General features: G+C 41.2%; 1 protein-coding gene across 1 annotated transcript; it reads left to right on the top strand.

The window, feature by feature from the left end:
• Positions 1–10659: 10659 nt before the first annotated feature.
• Positions 10660–12268, top strand: LOC101737080 (SOX domain-containing protein dichaete). The gene has a single exon (XM_004930813.5). The coding sequence runs from the start codon at positions 10856–10858 to the stop codon at positions 11594–11596; it is 741 nt and encodes a 246-aa protein (XP_004930870.1). The 5' UTR covers positions 10660–10855; the 3' UTR covers positions 11597–12268.
• Positions 12269–12651: the final 383 nt, after the last annotated feature.

Here is a 12651-nt window from a genome sequence, read left to right as displayed (position 1 = left end):
ATCCGAGATGACGTGTTTACGGCGACGTCGAATGCTTTCCATTCTGTCCGCAGGATCGGGAATGTAGTTACCGGCGGCCACGATGAGAGGGTTCTCGTGTCGTGCCGCTTTATCGAAGTGGCGCATGGACGCCGACTGCAGATACTTACTGATGGACTCTAAGTCCAGGTCGTCATGGAGGTCGACGTTCCTGACGAACCACGGGGCTCCGACGGCTATCCTGCAAAAACGGGATTGAATAATTTGAAAGGATTTTAAGTGTATGCGGGCCGCGTGAGCGAACACTACACTTGCATAGGTCATGACGGGGCGTATGCAAGTTTTGTAGAGTGTCACCTTATTTCTAAGGGACATTTTACTTCGCCTACATATCATCGGGTAGAGACGTCCTAGGATGAAGGCGGCACGATCGCGTACCGTCTTGATGTGGGGGCGGAATGTCATCCTACTGTCGAGGGTGACGCCTAAATATTTGACCTTCGGGGCCCACGGTATGGGCTGGTCGTACATCGTGATTGGGCGAACGGCGGGGGCGGGGGTGTTGACGCGCCTAGTCGGGAGAGGGATGCTCAGCGTGGTGTTCGGAGGGCGACCCCTTTTGAAGAGCACCGCTGTGCTTTTCGTGGGGTTAATGTCGATGCGCCACTTCCGGAACCACTGTCCCATGGTGGTAGCTGCGGTCTGAAGTCGTCGATGAAGCAACGCCTTCTTCCTACACGAGTAGTAGATGGCGGTGTCATCGGCGAAGAGCGCCAGATGGGTCTCCGGAGACCGGGGTATATCGTTGATATACAAACTGAATAGTAACGGGGAGAGGGCGGAGCCTTGCGGGACTCCGGCTGTGACGTGACGGGGCCGGGAACGCGTTCCCTCGACTCGATATCGGAACGAACGGTTCGACAAGTAGTCTCGTATGATGAGTTTTGCGCTGACCGCCTTTTTATTTATTTATTTTTTATTGCTTAGATGGATGTCACACCAGCCCACCTGGTGTTAAGTGGTCACTGGAGCCCATAGACATCTACAAAGTGAATGCGCCACCCACCGCGAGATACAAGTTCTAAGGTCTCAAGTATAGTTACAATGGCTACCCCACCCTTCGAACCGAAACGCATTGCTGCTTCACGGCGGAAATAGGCGGGGTGGTGGTCCCTCCCAAGAGGTCCTACCACCAGTGATTACGCAAATTATAATTTTGCGGGTTTGATTTTTATTACACGATGTTATTCCTTCACCGTGGAAGCCAATCGTGAACATTTGTTGAGTACGTATTTCATTAGAAAAATTGGTACCCGCCTGCGGGATTCGACCACCGGTGCATCGCTACATACGAATGCACCGGACGTCTTATCCTTTAGGCCACGACGACGACGACGCCCCAGTTATGATCATAATACGAGTAGCGTTAATTATTATTTTTTATATCGACGGGTGAACTAATTCATTCGTTATATAATATTAAGTCGTTATCGGAACTCATAGACAGCGCAACGTGGACATAGCCGCCTTGAGGTCTATGTGCTAATTGTATTTACGGAGCTTACAATTAATATATTAGATCAAAACACTCTAATTTAGATGATTCTCGAAAATACTGCACTCCCAACACTGTTTTCGTATCAAAATCGTACCGCGGCGATCCACTTGTCCGCTATAAAGCTCACTGATCCGGTAACCGGATCTGACCGGTCCAAGCCGGATCACGAACCGGTTACAGCCAGAGATTTCACCCGGCCAGATCCGGGGCAGCGGAAACGTGGCCGTTCATAAAATAGGGTATCTAGCTCGCTGGGAGTTCTAGCTCGTGTTTTGGTCAGCAAATTAGATTTTGTGGTGTTTGGATAATTATTTTTGGGAATGACTAGCAGAATTTTTAAATTGTACCTACCTATATTGCTGTATAGCCTATTTCTGCCGTGAAGCAGTAATGCGTTTTGGTTTTAAGGGTGGCGCAGCCGTTGTACTGTTATAGCTGAGACCTAAGGATTCATATCTCAACGTATTACGGCGGCATTTACGTTGTAGATGTCTATGGGCTCCGGTGACCCATTAATATCAGTTGGGCCGTGTGCTGGTCCACCCACCTAAGCAATAAAAGTAAAAAAATATTGCTGTAAGGACAACTATATTATGGAGAATCATTGATTGAGAATCCGGCACCATGTCTCATTGTGTTGGTAATCATTTAACCCAAAGCCCGTGAGCATCTACTACAAACATTTAGTAACAAATATATTTTAACATCTATCTTTGAATTATGTGGTTAGTTTTCCTACCTATTCGCTGGTATTCTAAGGGATTATTCCAGATTCGCGCGGACGGCAAGTTGAGCTCACGGGCTCAACTTGAGAAAATTTTGCTAACACTAGCCCTAGCAAGAGCAATGCTTCTCAGTAATTACAGGGATCAGAGTCGCGATCCCCTCAGAAGATCCGGTGAGAAACTCAGGGGGCTGTGTCTATGGGGTCGCTCGTCAAACTTTTAATCGACGGGTTCGACGAGGACGGTGACCGGTGCCAGTGAAGATAGATTATGTGCTTTGATAGCTTGACATTTAGCAGACTCAGAGATCGTGTTCATCCTGTTCTGCATGTTTCTTATGAAAATAAAGATGTGTGGTGTCGTGGGACACCGGGTAGGAACGAAGTTCCTTATTATAAAAATATTAATTTTAAGTTCTATTCGAGGTATAAAGAAAATAAAGCTGGAGGTTTCGCAACAACCCACGGTCATTCGGTAACGTGCGAACTTATTGTGGTACATACACGGTTGTTTGCATAAGAGTTAGTGTATTGCGCAAACGAACGCTCTGAGATCGTGGTCAATGAATGATAAAGAAATATGTTATTTTTTGTACGTTATTACAAAGTTAAGTCGTACAATGTGTGCATTACTAATAAAAATCTTGCGTTACGGACGTTTTTTCCCGGTTAGGGTACCCCTCCGCATCGTCCCATAGGGAATTTCGTTCCAAAAATATAGAATTTCGCATTCAATATACAGGTATATAAAATCAGTACAGATTAATTGACTTGAAAGTAGGGTACTATTTTCTTTCTTTCATAACGTTCTTCGAATTAATAAAGTAAAGCCATTTCCATTGCAATACTCATTTGAAAAGAAAATATTCATTATTAATTCCTCATTCCGACCCTCACTAAATATAATTAAATAGAAACACACTAAAGGGTAAGGCGCAACACCGGAAAGGCTCAGGGCAGACAAGGAGGGAGAAGACTTCGGGCGTACACTAATTGTCTAAGTGCATAATGAACTTGTTTACGGCAGCCCTAGACGCTGGCTTTAAAACCAACATATATATACGATCTTCAAATTTAAGCCTCAAGCTTAAGGCTCAAAATTGCTTGTAAATTTCTGAGGTAGGGTAGCCCTGATTTCGAAATCGTATATTTGAAAGTGGCTTCTATTTGTTACCAGTTAAGGTTAGTTTTTGTATTATATTTATTTATTTAATGTTATTAAAGGAAATTCTGGTAACAGTTCTTGGCGCCCCGACCATTTTGTGTGTGTCCCACACTCGTTATTGTCTAGCGGGTTAATTAGAAAGTTGGTACGTGAAAAAAAAATCTTTCGGGTGTGAAATCGTAAGTTTGCTAGTTATTGGTAGAGTGTAAATTCTTTTTAATTATTATTATTTAAAGATTTACACATTTAAAATAGACGTTGTGACTCTAGCGGTGACGGTCCTCATAACAATGTTGCTGTATTCACGGGAAGTGTTGCCAATAACATGTTTTTTGTTTGAAAGTGGATAAAAACACGCACTATATCATCATTATCCTGCCCTTCTCCCAGTCACCTGGGGTCGGCACAACATGTTTTCTCCTTCCATACTCTTCTATCATATACCATTTCTTTGCTCACTCCCCTCTTACCCATATCGTCTTTCACGCAATCCATCAATTTCTTCTTAGGTCTACTTCTTCCTCTATATCCTTGCACATTCATAGTTAACATTCTCTTACCAATCTCATTTTCATTTCGTCTCATCACATGTCCATACCATCCCAAACGCGCACTTCTCAGCTTCTCTGTCACAGGTGCCACTTTCAGACTTCCTATTCATTCCGTATTCTACCCATTCTCGATCGCAACATTCGCATCTCTGCTGCATGCAATCGCTTTTCATAACACGCACTATATATGTACCTATGTATATAGTTTTTGTAACGACAAGATCGGCCGTATTATTTTGTATCCCATTATTTATTTATAATCTACTAGTTAGGTGCGCAATTAAGCAGCGCATATACTATTCGACTGAAGCCAAATTGAATTCCCAACACTTAGTTCCGAACAACAGTACCGTTGACAATACGGTGGTGCCACGGGAATATTAATTTTCTGGCAATTCGAATCAATCTTGGCCAAAGCTTGAATTTGTTTCAAAGCCCATTTAAAGTGGAACAAAAGCTGACCGTTGGGTGATTCGCCTGTTGTCCCAGTAACTGCTTGGTCATTGTCTTTTGTTTATGTTATTTTTTGAGGTCTTCTCTATTCTTCTTTTTTGTTCTACATTGACGAGCTTATGGCTCTTCTATCACTATACCGCGATCCTAACTATTTCTACTACGAATCAGCCATGCTTCTCAGTCTGTCTTGAGGGTTCTCAATAACCTATTCATACCGGAATAGCACAAGCTTACGATGCGCTAAATAAGAAAATATATGCCGTCGGTCATCACAATGGTATACCGGTAAACAAGTAGTAATTTTGACTTTTTTTTTTCATGGTTAGATGGGTGGACGAGGTCACAGTCCACCTGGTGTTAAGTGGTTACTGGAGCCCATAAACATCTACAACGTAAATGCGCCACCCACCTTGAGATATAAGTTCTAAGGTCTCAAGTATAGTTACAACGGCTTCAAACCGAAACGCATTACTGCTTCACGGCAGAATAAATAAATAAATAAATATTTACTAACAATCACGCCACGTTAACTGGTCCCGTGATAAGTTCATAAAGAACTTGTGTTACAGGTACCAGATAACGGATATAAATGTAAGATTTTTATTATACACATACATATATTTAATATACATCCATAATCCTGGAAAAGACATTTATATTTATCATACAAATATCTTCCCTTGGTAGGATTCGAACCCGCGACCCCCTTGTGTAGTGACCATGTCACTTACCACTACACCAGACGGCCGTTTATAGGCAGCGTGGTGATACCTACTCGTGCGGACACACAAGAGGTCCTACCACCAGTAATTACGCAAATTATAAAGTTGTAAAGTTACAATATGAAATATGTATGGTGATATACGTATGCAGTAAGATGCCCGATGTACGATTTATAGTGAAATAAAGATGAATCTTGGCACTATTATTTTACAAAAATAGGATTACTGTAACACAGAAGAGAGGAGAGCGGATGATGTGATCGGCCACGTCGAGACAAGAGAACTGTCTTACACTGAATGCTTGAATACTTTGCGTCATATGAGTACTGACCTATTATGCTACGATTCTAAATTTTCGCAACTATATTCTTCAATTTCTCTAGAACCGTTTGTTGCTAAGTGCTTAATGAAGCCCATGGACATCAGAACGTGAATGCCGAATCGGCATTGAGATATAAAAGCCCACTGATTTTTTCGCCGGATCTTCTGAGTCGCGTTTCAGATTCGGTGGTAGATTCTGCGAAGCACTGCTAGAGCCAGTGTTACCAACAGTCTCGGTTTGAGCCTTGTGAGCTCACCTATTTGCCTGGTTACGCTGACATAGCCTCTCAAGGCTATCAGCTTAGGTAGGAAAAAAAAAGAGATAAATCTCAATCAAACTGAATGACGGCTGTCCAACTCTGATCGAAACTGATTCACTAGTCTGATTAGTGGCAGAAATATGCTCGATTCTGTGTCATGCCCGGGCGGGTTCATAATACGTCCTACCACCAAACAAATTTAGAACGCATTACGTTTATTAAAACAAATAATAATAAAAATTAATGAATGAATTTTCACATAAAACAATGGTTTCATTATCCAGATTGCCTTAACGGCGTCGGGTGGGTCACAATACCGTATTATCATTGGAGGCCATTAACCAAGTGCATTCTACCTGAAAAATAATAGCGTTCTCCCTCCCCCGTTCGTATATGAGCACACAGTGCGATGGAATGGTTCGGTCGCACAGTTTATTTTGATAAACATCGATCAAAAACTGTTTATCGCGGATTACTTTTAAACGATGTTTAAAAAGCCTCCTTCGGTAGGTCGTGCTGCTGGCATCATCAATCCGTCGGCTACCACACATCATATATATTTTTGATTTTGTAATTACCGACGTTACGGATATTAAATTCATTCAGTCGCAATTTGAATATTGTGAATGAATTAACACGTAAGTGCACAGAAATGTAATATTGGGTTAATTATGCAAAGTTTAGTTAGACTCTGGTTTGTGTGTATTATACTCATATATTGATTATATACATGTCGGGTTGAGCTCTTCCCGATCATCACCTGTGTCCTCGTGGTCAGTAATTTGTAGGTTAGACTTGGAATAAGAACACAATTAAATAATAGCAATCGCAGTCGCATGCTATCGCAATGGTGCCTCCAAAGAGAATGCCTCCTCTCTCAAATTTCAAATGACTGTCTAGTAATCCCACCGTCATAGACTAAGCTCTTGAAATGTCACACGTCATCCACAGATTCACTGACACTTGCCATACGTCATTGTCTATTGAACGCGTCAATAATAAGTCTACCCATAAACAATTACGATCGCAACGCCATCTCCGATTCCACCCAGGTGATTAACCTGACGTTTCCAATCTAATATATCACAGCTATTTCCACTGATGCTCCGACATACATATATGTATATATGCGAGTATGCCTTGACTAAAGTCGATTTACATTCTAAATTTTGTAAAAGTTCAATTAAACACGAGTTAAAGTGTTTTTAAGAAATCATTTATTTGTTGAATTGGCGTATTGTTTGATAAAAAAATAATGTACAGTACAAATATTACCTAAACTTTGCATTTAGTTCTTAATCGAGTCGTTAAGACGTTTCTTAACTAAGTTGTTTGTGATTAAAATAGGCAATAATTTTTCAATATCACCACTGATGTCGGTGTAAGACAACGTAAACAAAAATTAAAGTTAACGTAATTATTTAATCAAAATTCGAAAATTAGTTCAACCCGCCCTTCACGTAAAAAAAAATCGACCACAAACAAGTCTGGTGCGGTGTCAAGGGAAATTTGAGTAAATTAAGATAGGATGGTGTCGCGAATAGGCATTAAGCCATATTGTGCTCGGCCTGGCTTTGTGCCTACTAACTAGCTGCAGCCTCCACTGTGCCATTGGGAGCGACGCATTGTCAGCGCCGTCGAATAAGTAATTAGGTGCGATGTTTTAATTAGTGATATTGAATATAGTCGAGTGAATTTTTTTACGTTTACATTCATAAATATTCCTTTGGATACCGTATAATCTATTACATGTATACGTGTATATGTATTTGTGTATATACAAGTATGTACATATATTTACGCTTATATGTGTTTTGTGTGTGTATTTGTAATTTAATATAACTCTCATTACAACTACCACTATTTTCTCTGCACTACCTTTGGTTGACTGAATGAGAATGCCTTAGGAATTAAGTCCGCCAATGTAAATTTAATATGAAGTGTAATAAATAAATAAAAATAAATGTGAAACTGTCTTCACTGGCATTAATAATGCTGATATCTAAATTAATTACGGTGAACTAAGATTGAATTAAATGTTGTTGAATTTTTATTGTATTTTTAGCCGTTGTTCACGCTATCAGGTCATAAACACATAGTTGTCATAGCGCACGGTATCTATACTAATATATAAATCTACAGTGGTATTTACGGATGTTCCGTTATAACTACTGAACCATGCATCCGATTGACTTAAAACTTGGTATTCGTGTAGAAGATACATGTACTTAATGGATAGGCATATATGAGTGTTGGACTCCATACACCAGTTGCGGGGGCGTTAATGATGAAAATCCTTGTGGGGGTGAGAAATAATAATGTTAATTTTAAATGCCCAACGAAGCGGACGGGTACAACTAGTTATATTGTATGTATAATAAATAATAAATAACTGCGAACAAATCACGCATGATCATCCGGCCCTAAATTAGAATTTCCTGTGTTATGAATATCAGATATTGATATACATACGTATATATTACATAATTGTTTTCTTTTTACCTACTTATTCGCTGGTAGCCTATGGAGCAATTCTAGCTTCCTGTAGACGGGAATAAACTGATTTTGTTTAGTACTTATGTTGATTCAATGGTTTCAACCCACTGAGTTTTTGGGCCAGATCTTCTCAGTGGCTCGGGATTCCGATCCGGCAGTAGATTCAGCGAAGCACTGCTCTTGCTAGGGCTAGTGTTAGTAATTCTATTAGGTTGAGCCCGTGAGCTCACCTACCGGTCCGCGTGAAGTTGAGCTCCTTTGGCTACTACGACAGCCACCACCACTCAGGTCACCACCATCACCAGGATCACCATTCAGGTTTCCCATTGTAATGGACAGATGTCGCTATAGGTACGTGTAAAAATGTTTATGATGTCTAGAGCAGAGTTGACCAGATTATTTTCCTCGCGGTCTAAAACGTTCGAGAATTCTTATGAGTGGAAAATATGTGAATAGAAATGTTTAGTTTATTTGAACACATCGATTTAGAAGTAAGTGTCCATGGGCCGCACCTGTCTACACCTGGTTTGTGTTTTTTGTTTCGCGTAGTACTTTATTTATTTATTTTTTTATTGCTTAGATGTGTGGACGAGCTCACGGACCACCTGGTGTTAAGTGGTTACTGGAACCCATAGACATCTACAACGTAAATGCGCCACCCACCTCGAGATACGAGTTCTAAGGTATCAGTATGGTTATAACGGCTGCCCCACCCTTCAAACCGAAACGCATTACTGCTTCACGGCAGAAAGAGGCGGGGTGGTGGTACCTACCCGTGCGGACTCACAAGAGGTCCTGCCACCAGTAGAGCTGGCTGACTGTGTAAGCTTTCTCTAAGAGTCTCTGATTTGCATAGGGATGTTAGCGGATCGCATTACATCGCTTCCGTATCATGCATCAGTGTATCACTAATTAATTTATGATTTTAAAATATTCTATTTTTTCTATTCAATTTTATTAAATCATTTTAACACGTAAAACCGTTAAAGCTTTGTTTTGTTATTACATCGCGAAGCTGTAATAAAAGCTAAACTAAAACAAACAAAAAAATATACAAAAGCTGAGACTTTCCCGAAACAAAACGATTTAAACAATGCAAAAATGAAGTGACATAATTGTTTTATCACCGCAAAACAATAAACGATTTCTTAAGAAAACAACTCGCAAAAGTTGTAATATAATAACAAAAGCGTCCGCATTCGTTACAAAAGCTCGTGATTTGTCGTGAATGAGCTTTTATGGTGTGCTGTTATGGGGACCGAAACTTATGGGGGCATCGTATTCAAAACGATTTTTAAGAAAACTGTAAAAATTTATTACGGTTTATGCTACAATTAGTTTATTATTAGTTATCCATTGTTGTTACCGTGTAACAACATTTTAAGGTAATTCACTAACTGTACTATTCTCGATGTGATCAAAATATTGTTTTAAAAATCCATATCTATCCTCCGAATTGAGAATTCCTTATTTAATTGTTTCAAATCATGTGTTCGCTTTTTAAAAAGCTCAAGAGATATTTCAGTGCAGCTTTATAGAAATCATTATTGACAAGAAGAGTTTTCGTTTGCAACTTGAGCAAGAATGGTTTCATTATCGGGTATATTTCAAATTGTGTTCAATTACCTACATTTGACTAACACTGTAATTTTGTCATAATCATATTGCCCATTTTGAAACATCAATCTTTTTTTTTATCCTACCTATGCTGATAGCCTTGATAGGCTATTTCAGCTTCTCCTTGACGTGTAGGTGAGCTCACGGTGCTCAAACGAGAGTGTAGCTAACACTGGCCCTAGCAAGAGCAGTGCTTCGCAGAATCTACCACCGGATCGGAAACGCGACCCACTGAGAAGATCCGGCGAGAATGCTGCGTCTATGGGTTAATTCGCTCGTCGAGCCCTTCGTCGCAGGTAATCCTATATATACCCATATTAAAACATCAAAGAGGCACGATAAAGTAAGCAAGGGTGAGAGTCAGGTTGGCATCTCAACTTAGATAAAATGATGGTTATAAGGTACACGCATCACAGATATTTATTTTAGAGAATTTAGAAGGTAATCATAAAAATAGACCTACCAGAATATTCGGTAATTTAATGTAAATATTTGTTTGATTATTATACTCGGATACGTCAATAAAATCCTACACCTGTTTACGTAGACGTACGTACTCATTCACGGATCAAAATAAAATTGACATTGAAACATTCTTGTTTATATTGCATCGGTTTGAATATCGAACCAAAAAATTCAACAATGCGACAATGTATTCTATTACAGCAGTTACATCAGCCATCGAGCCCGAACAGCTGCTCGGCCTGCGGGGGCTATTGTCTCGAGCGAGACGAGCGTACGCGGCCCATTGTGGGGGAAGAAGAGAACAACAGCGCGATAAAGGAGGGGCGCAGGCTTTACTCGCGCGCCCCCTATTGGCGCGGCCGGAACGCCCCAAAAACCGCGCCCCCCGCGCGCCTGGACCCACACGAGCACGTCGAACGCTCGTCAGTCTATCGCACGTCTTCGACGCGACACAATCACACTCTCGTCTGTGCTCGTTTCCCACATTGTGCCATAATAAAACACACAGTTCATGTTACAACGGCTTTAGAACGTTTAAATCATGTCGACTTTGAGCCATCACCCGTACGCCTTTTCTATGCATCCCGGGATGTTGCCGGACTATCCAAGCGGGCCGCAGCAGATTCCTGCTACATCTCCGCAGTCCGAGGGCCACATCAAGAGACCCATGAACGCGTTTATGGTGTGGTCGCGCTTGCAGAGGCGACAGATAGCCAAGGATAACCCGAAAATGCACAATTCGGAGATATCTAAGAGGCTCGGAGCGGAGTGGAAGCTGCTTTCTGAGATGCAGAAGCGACCGTTTATTGATGAAGCGAAGAGGCTGAGAGCTCTGCACATGAAGGAGCACCCGGACTACAAGTACAGGCCGCGCAGGAAGCCCAAGCCCCCGACGCAAGGAGGAGCTCCTGGGGCCGGTGCGTTCCCGAGTTTCCCGCTGCCGTATTTTGCCGGTCCTGCTCCCAGCGTGGGCCCACTGGATGCGTTACCGTATCCTGCCGTGCCGCCGTACTTCCCACATCAGCTGGATCACTTGCAGTTCTCCAAGCTAATGGCACCGACGGCTGAGAAGCTGCCGACGGTGTCATCGTCTGCTGCGGCGGTAGTGTCGTCATTCTACTCTTCGTTGTACACTTCACCGGCGGCTCCCCCAAAGCCATTTTCCTCGCCGCTGTTCCACCAGTACGGTATGGCACCCTCGTCGCCTGTATCTCCGGCGACACCCACACAGCACAGTCCCCACGACGATCAGCTCAGGCGGCCGGTGTCTGTCATATATTGAAGACCAACCTGCCTACCTTGAAGGAAGCCTTCAGGGTTCGGCAACCAAGAAGACCCAGTTTTAAGTGTTAGAGACAGTGCAAAAGACATTATGACATTATTTATTGATTTTTTAGAGTTATAGTTGAATTATTGAGTATGAAGTGCGCTTCGGGCAGTGGTTTGTACGCACGTGAGCACACTAAGCCCGTCGGCATCGCATCCCTTCAATTCAATCTGTGATTTATTTTTTGTTTTTGATGCATCTCTAAATAAAATAAGATAATATAACGCCGGCTCATTAGTTAGGTATGTGAAGTGAGATTGGTACCAAAAATATATTATTTCCCGTAGGAATCTGCGTGTAGATGACTAGGTTAGTCCCGCTGTGACTGATTTATTCATTTTGTTTCATTTATCTTGTCTGTTGATTTTGATTGTTTGCCGCTCGCTTGAGGTCTATCTGTCCCTCAGAGCGTTCTTAACTTTAATTGAGATTTGTAAATTATTTGTTGTATACATTATGCGGAAGTAAATGTAAAATATTTGTCTTAGTAATTAATTTAGTGCATCAGAATTGTAAATATTAGTGTTTAAACGAATATTGATGTCAGTACCAACGATGTATTATAGTGAAGAAGAAACTTTGTTAATGCCATGAAAATAAAAATTAAACTGTTTTTTTTTATTTATACATTTTTGTTTTATTCCCGTCTTCGAACTTATAAAAACATTTTTTTGTATTTGAGGAAAGCAAAAGGTGTTTTATTGAGATATGTTTTTTACCTTGATACTTTAATTTATTACAGGCATATAAATTTCGAGAAATTAGATGAGTCATTTTTCCATTATGAGTTATAATTCATTAAGCGATGCATGAACACACAACTAATTAGGAAGATAACATTAGCTTGTGATGTGACATTATATCAATTATATATTTTTTTTGTTTGTGTCTGTTTGTCCTTTGTGGATTTTTTTTTATTGCCCTTGTTGGCAGACGAGCATACGGCCCACCTGATGGTGAGTGGTTACCGTCGCCCATGGACTTCAGCAATGCCAGGGGCTGAGCCAAGC

The sequence above is a fragment of the Bombyx mori genome, chromosome 4 (genome assembly GCF_030269925.1).
Source record: "Bombyx mori chromosome 4, ASM3026992v2".
Taxonomy (NCBI): Eukaryota; Metazoa; Arthropoda; class Insecta; order Lepidoptera; family Bombycidae; genus Bombyx; species Bombyx mori.
The sequence above is the reverse complement of the archived record's forward strand: the minus strand, read 5'-3'. Positions and strand labels throughout refer to the sequence as shown.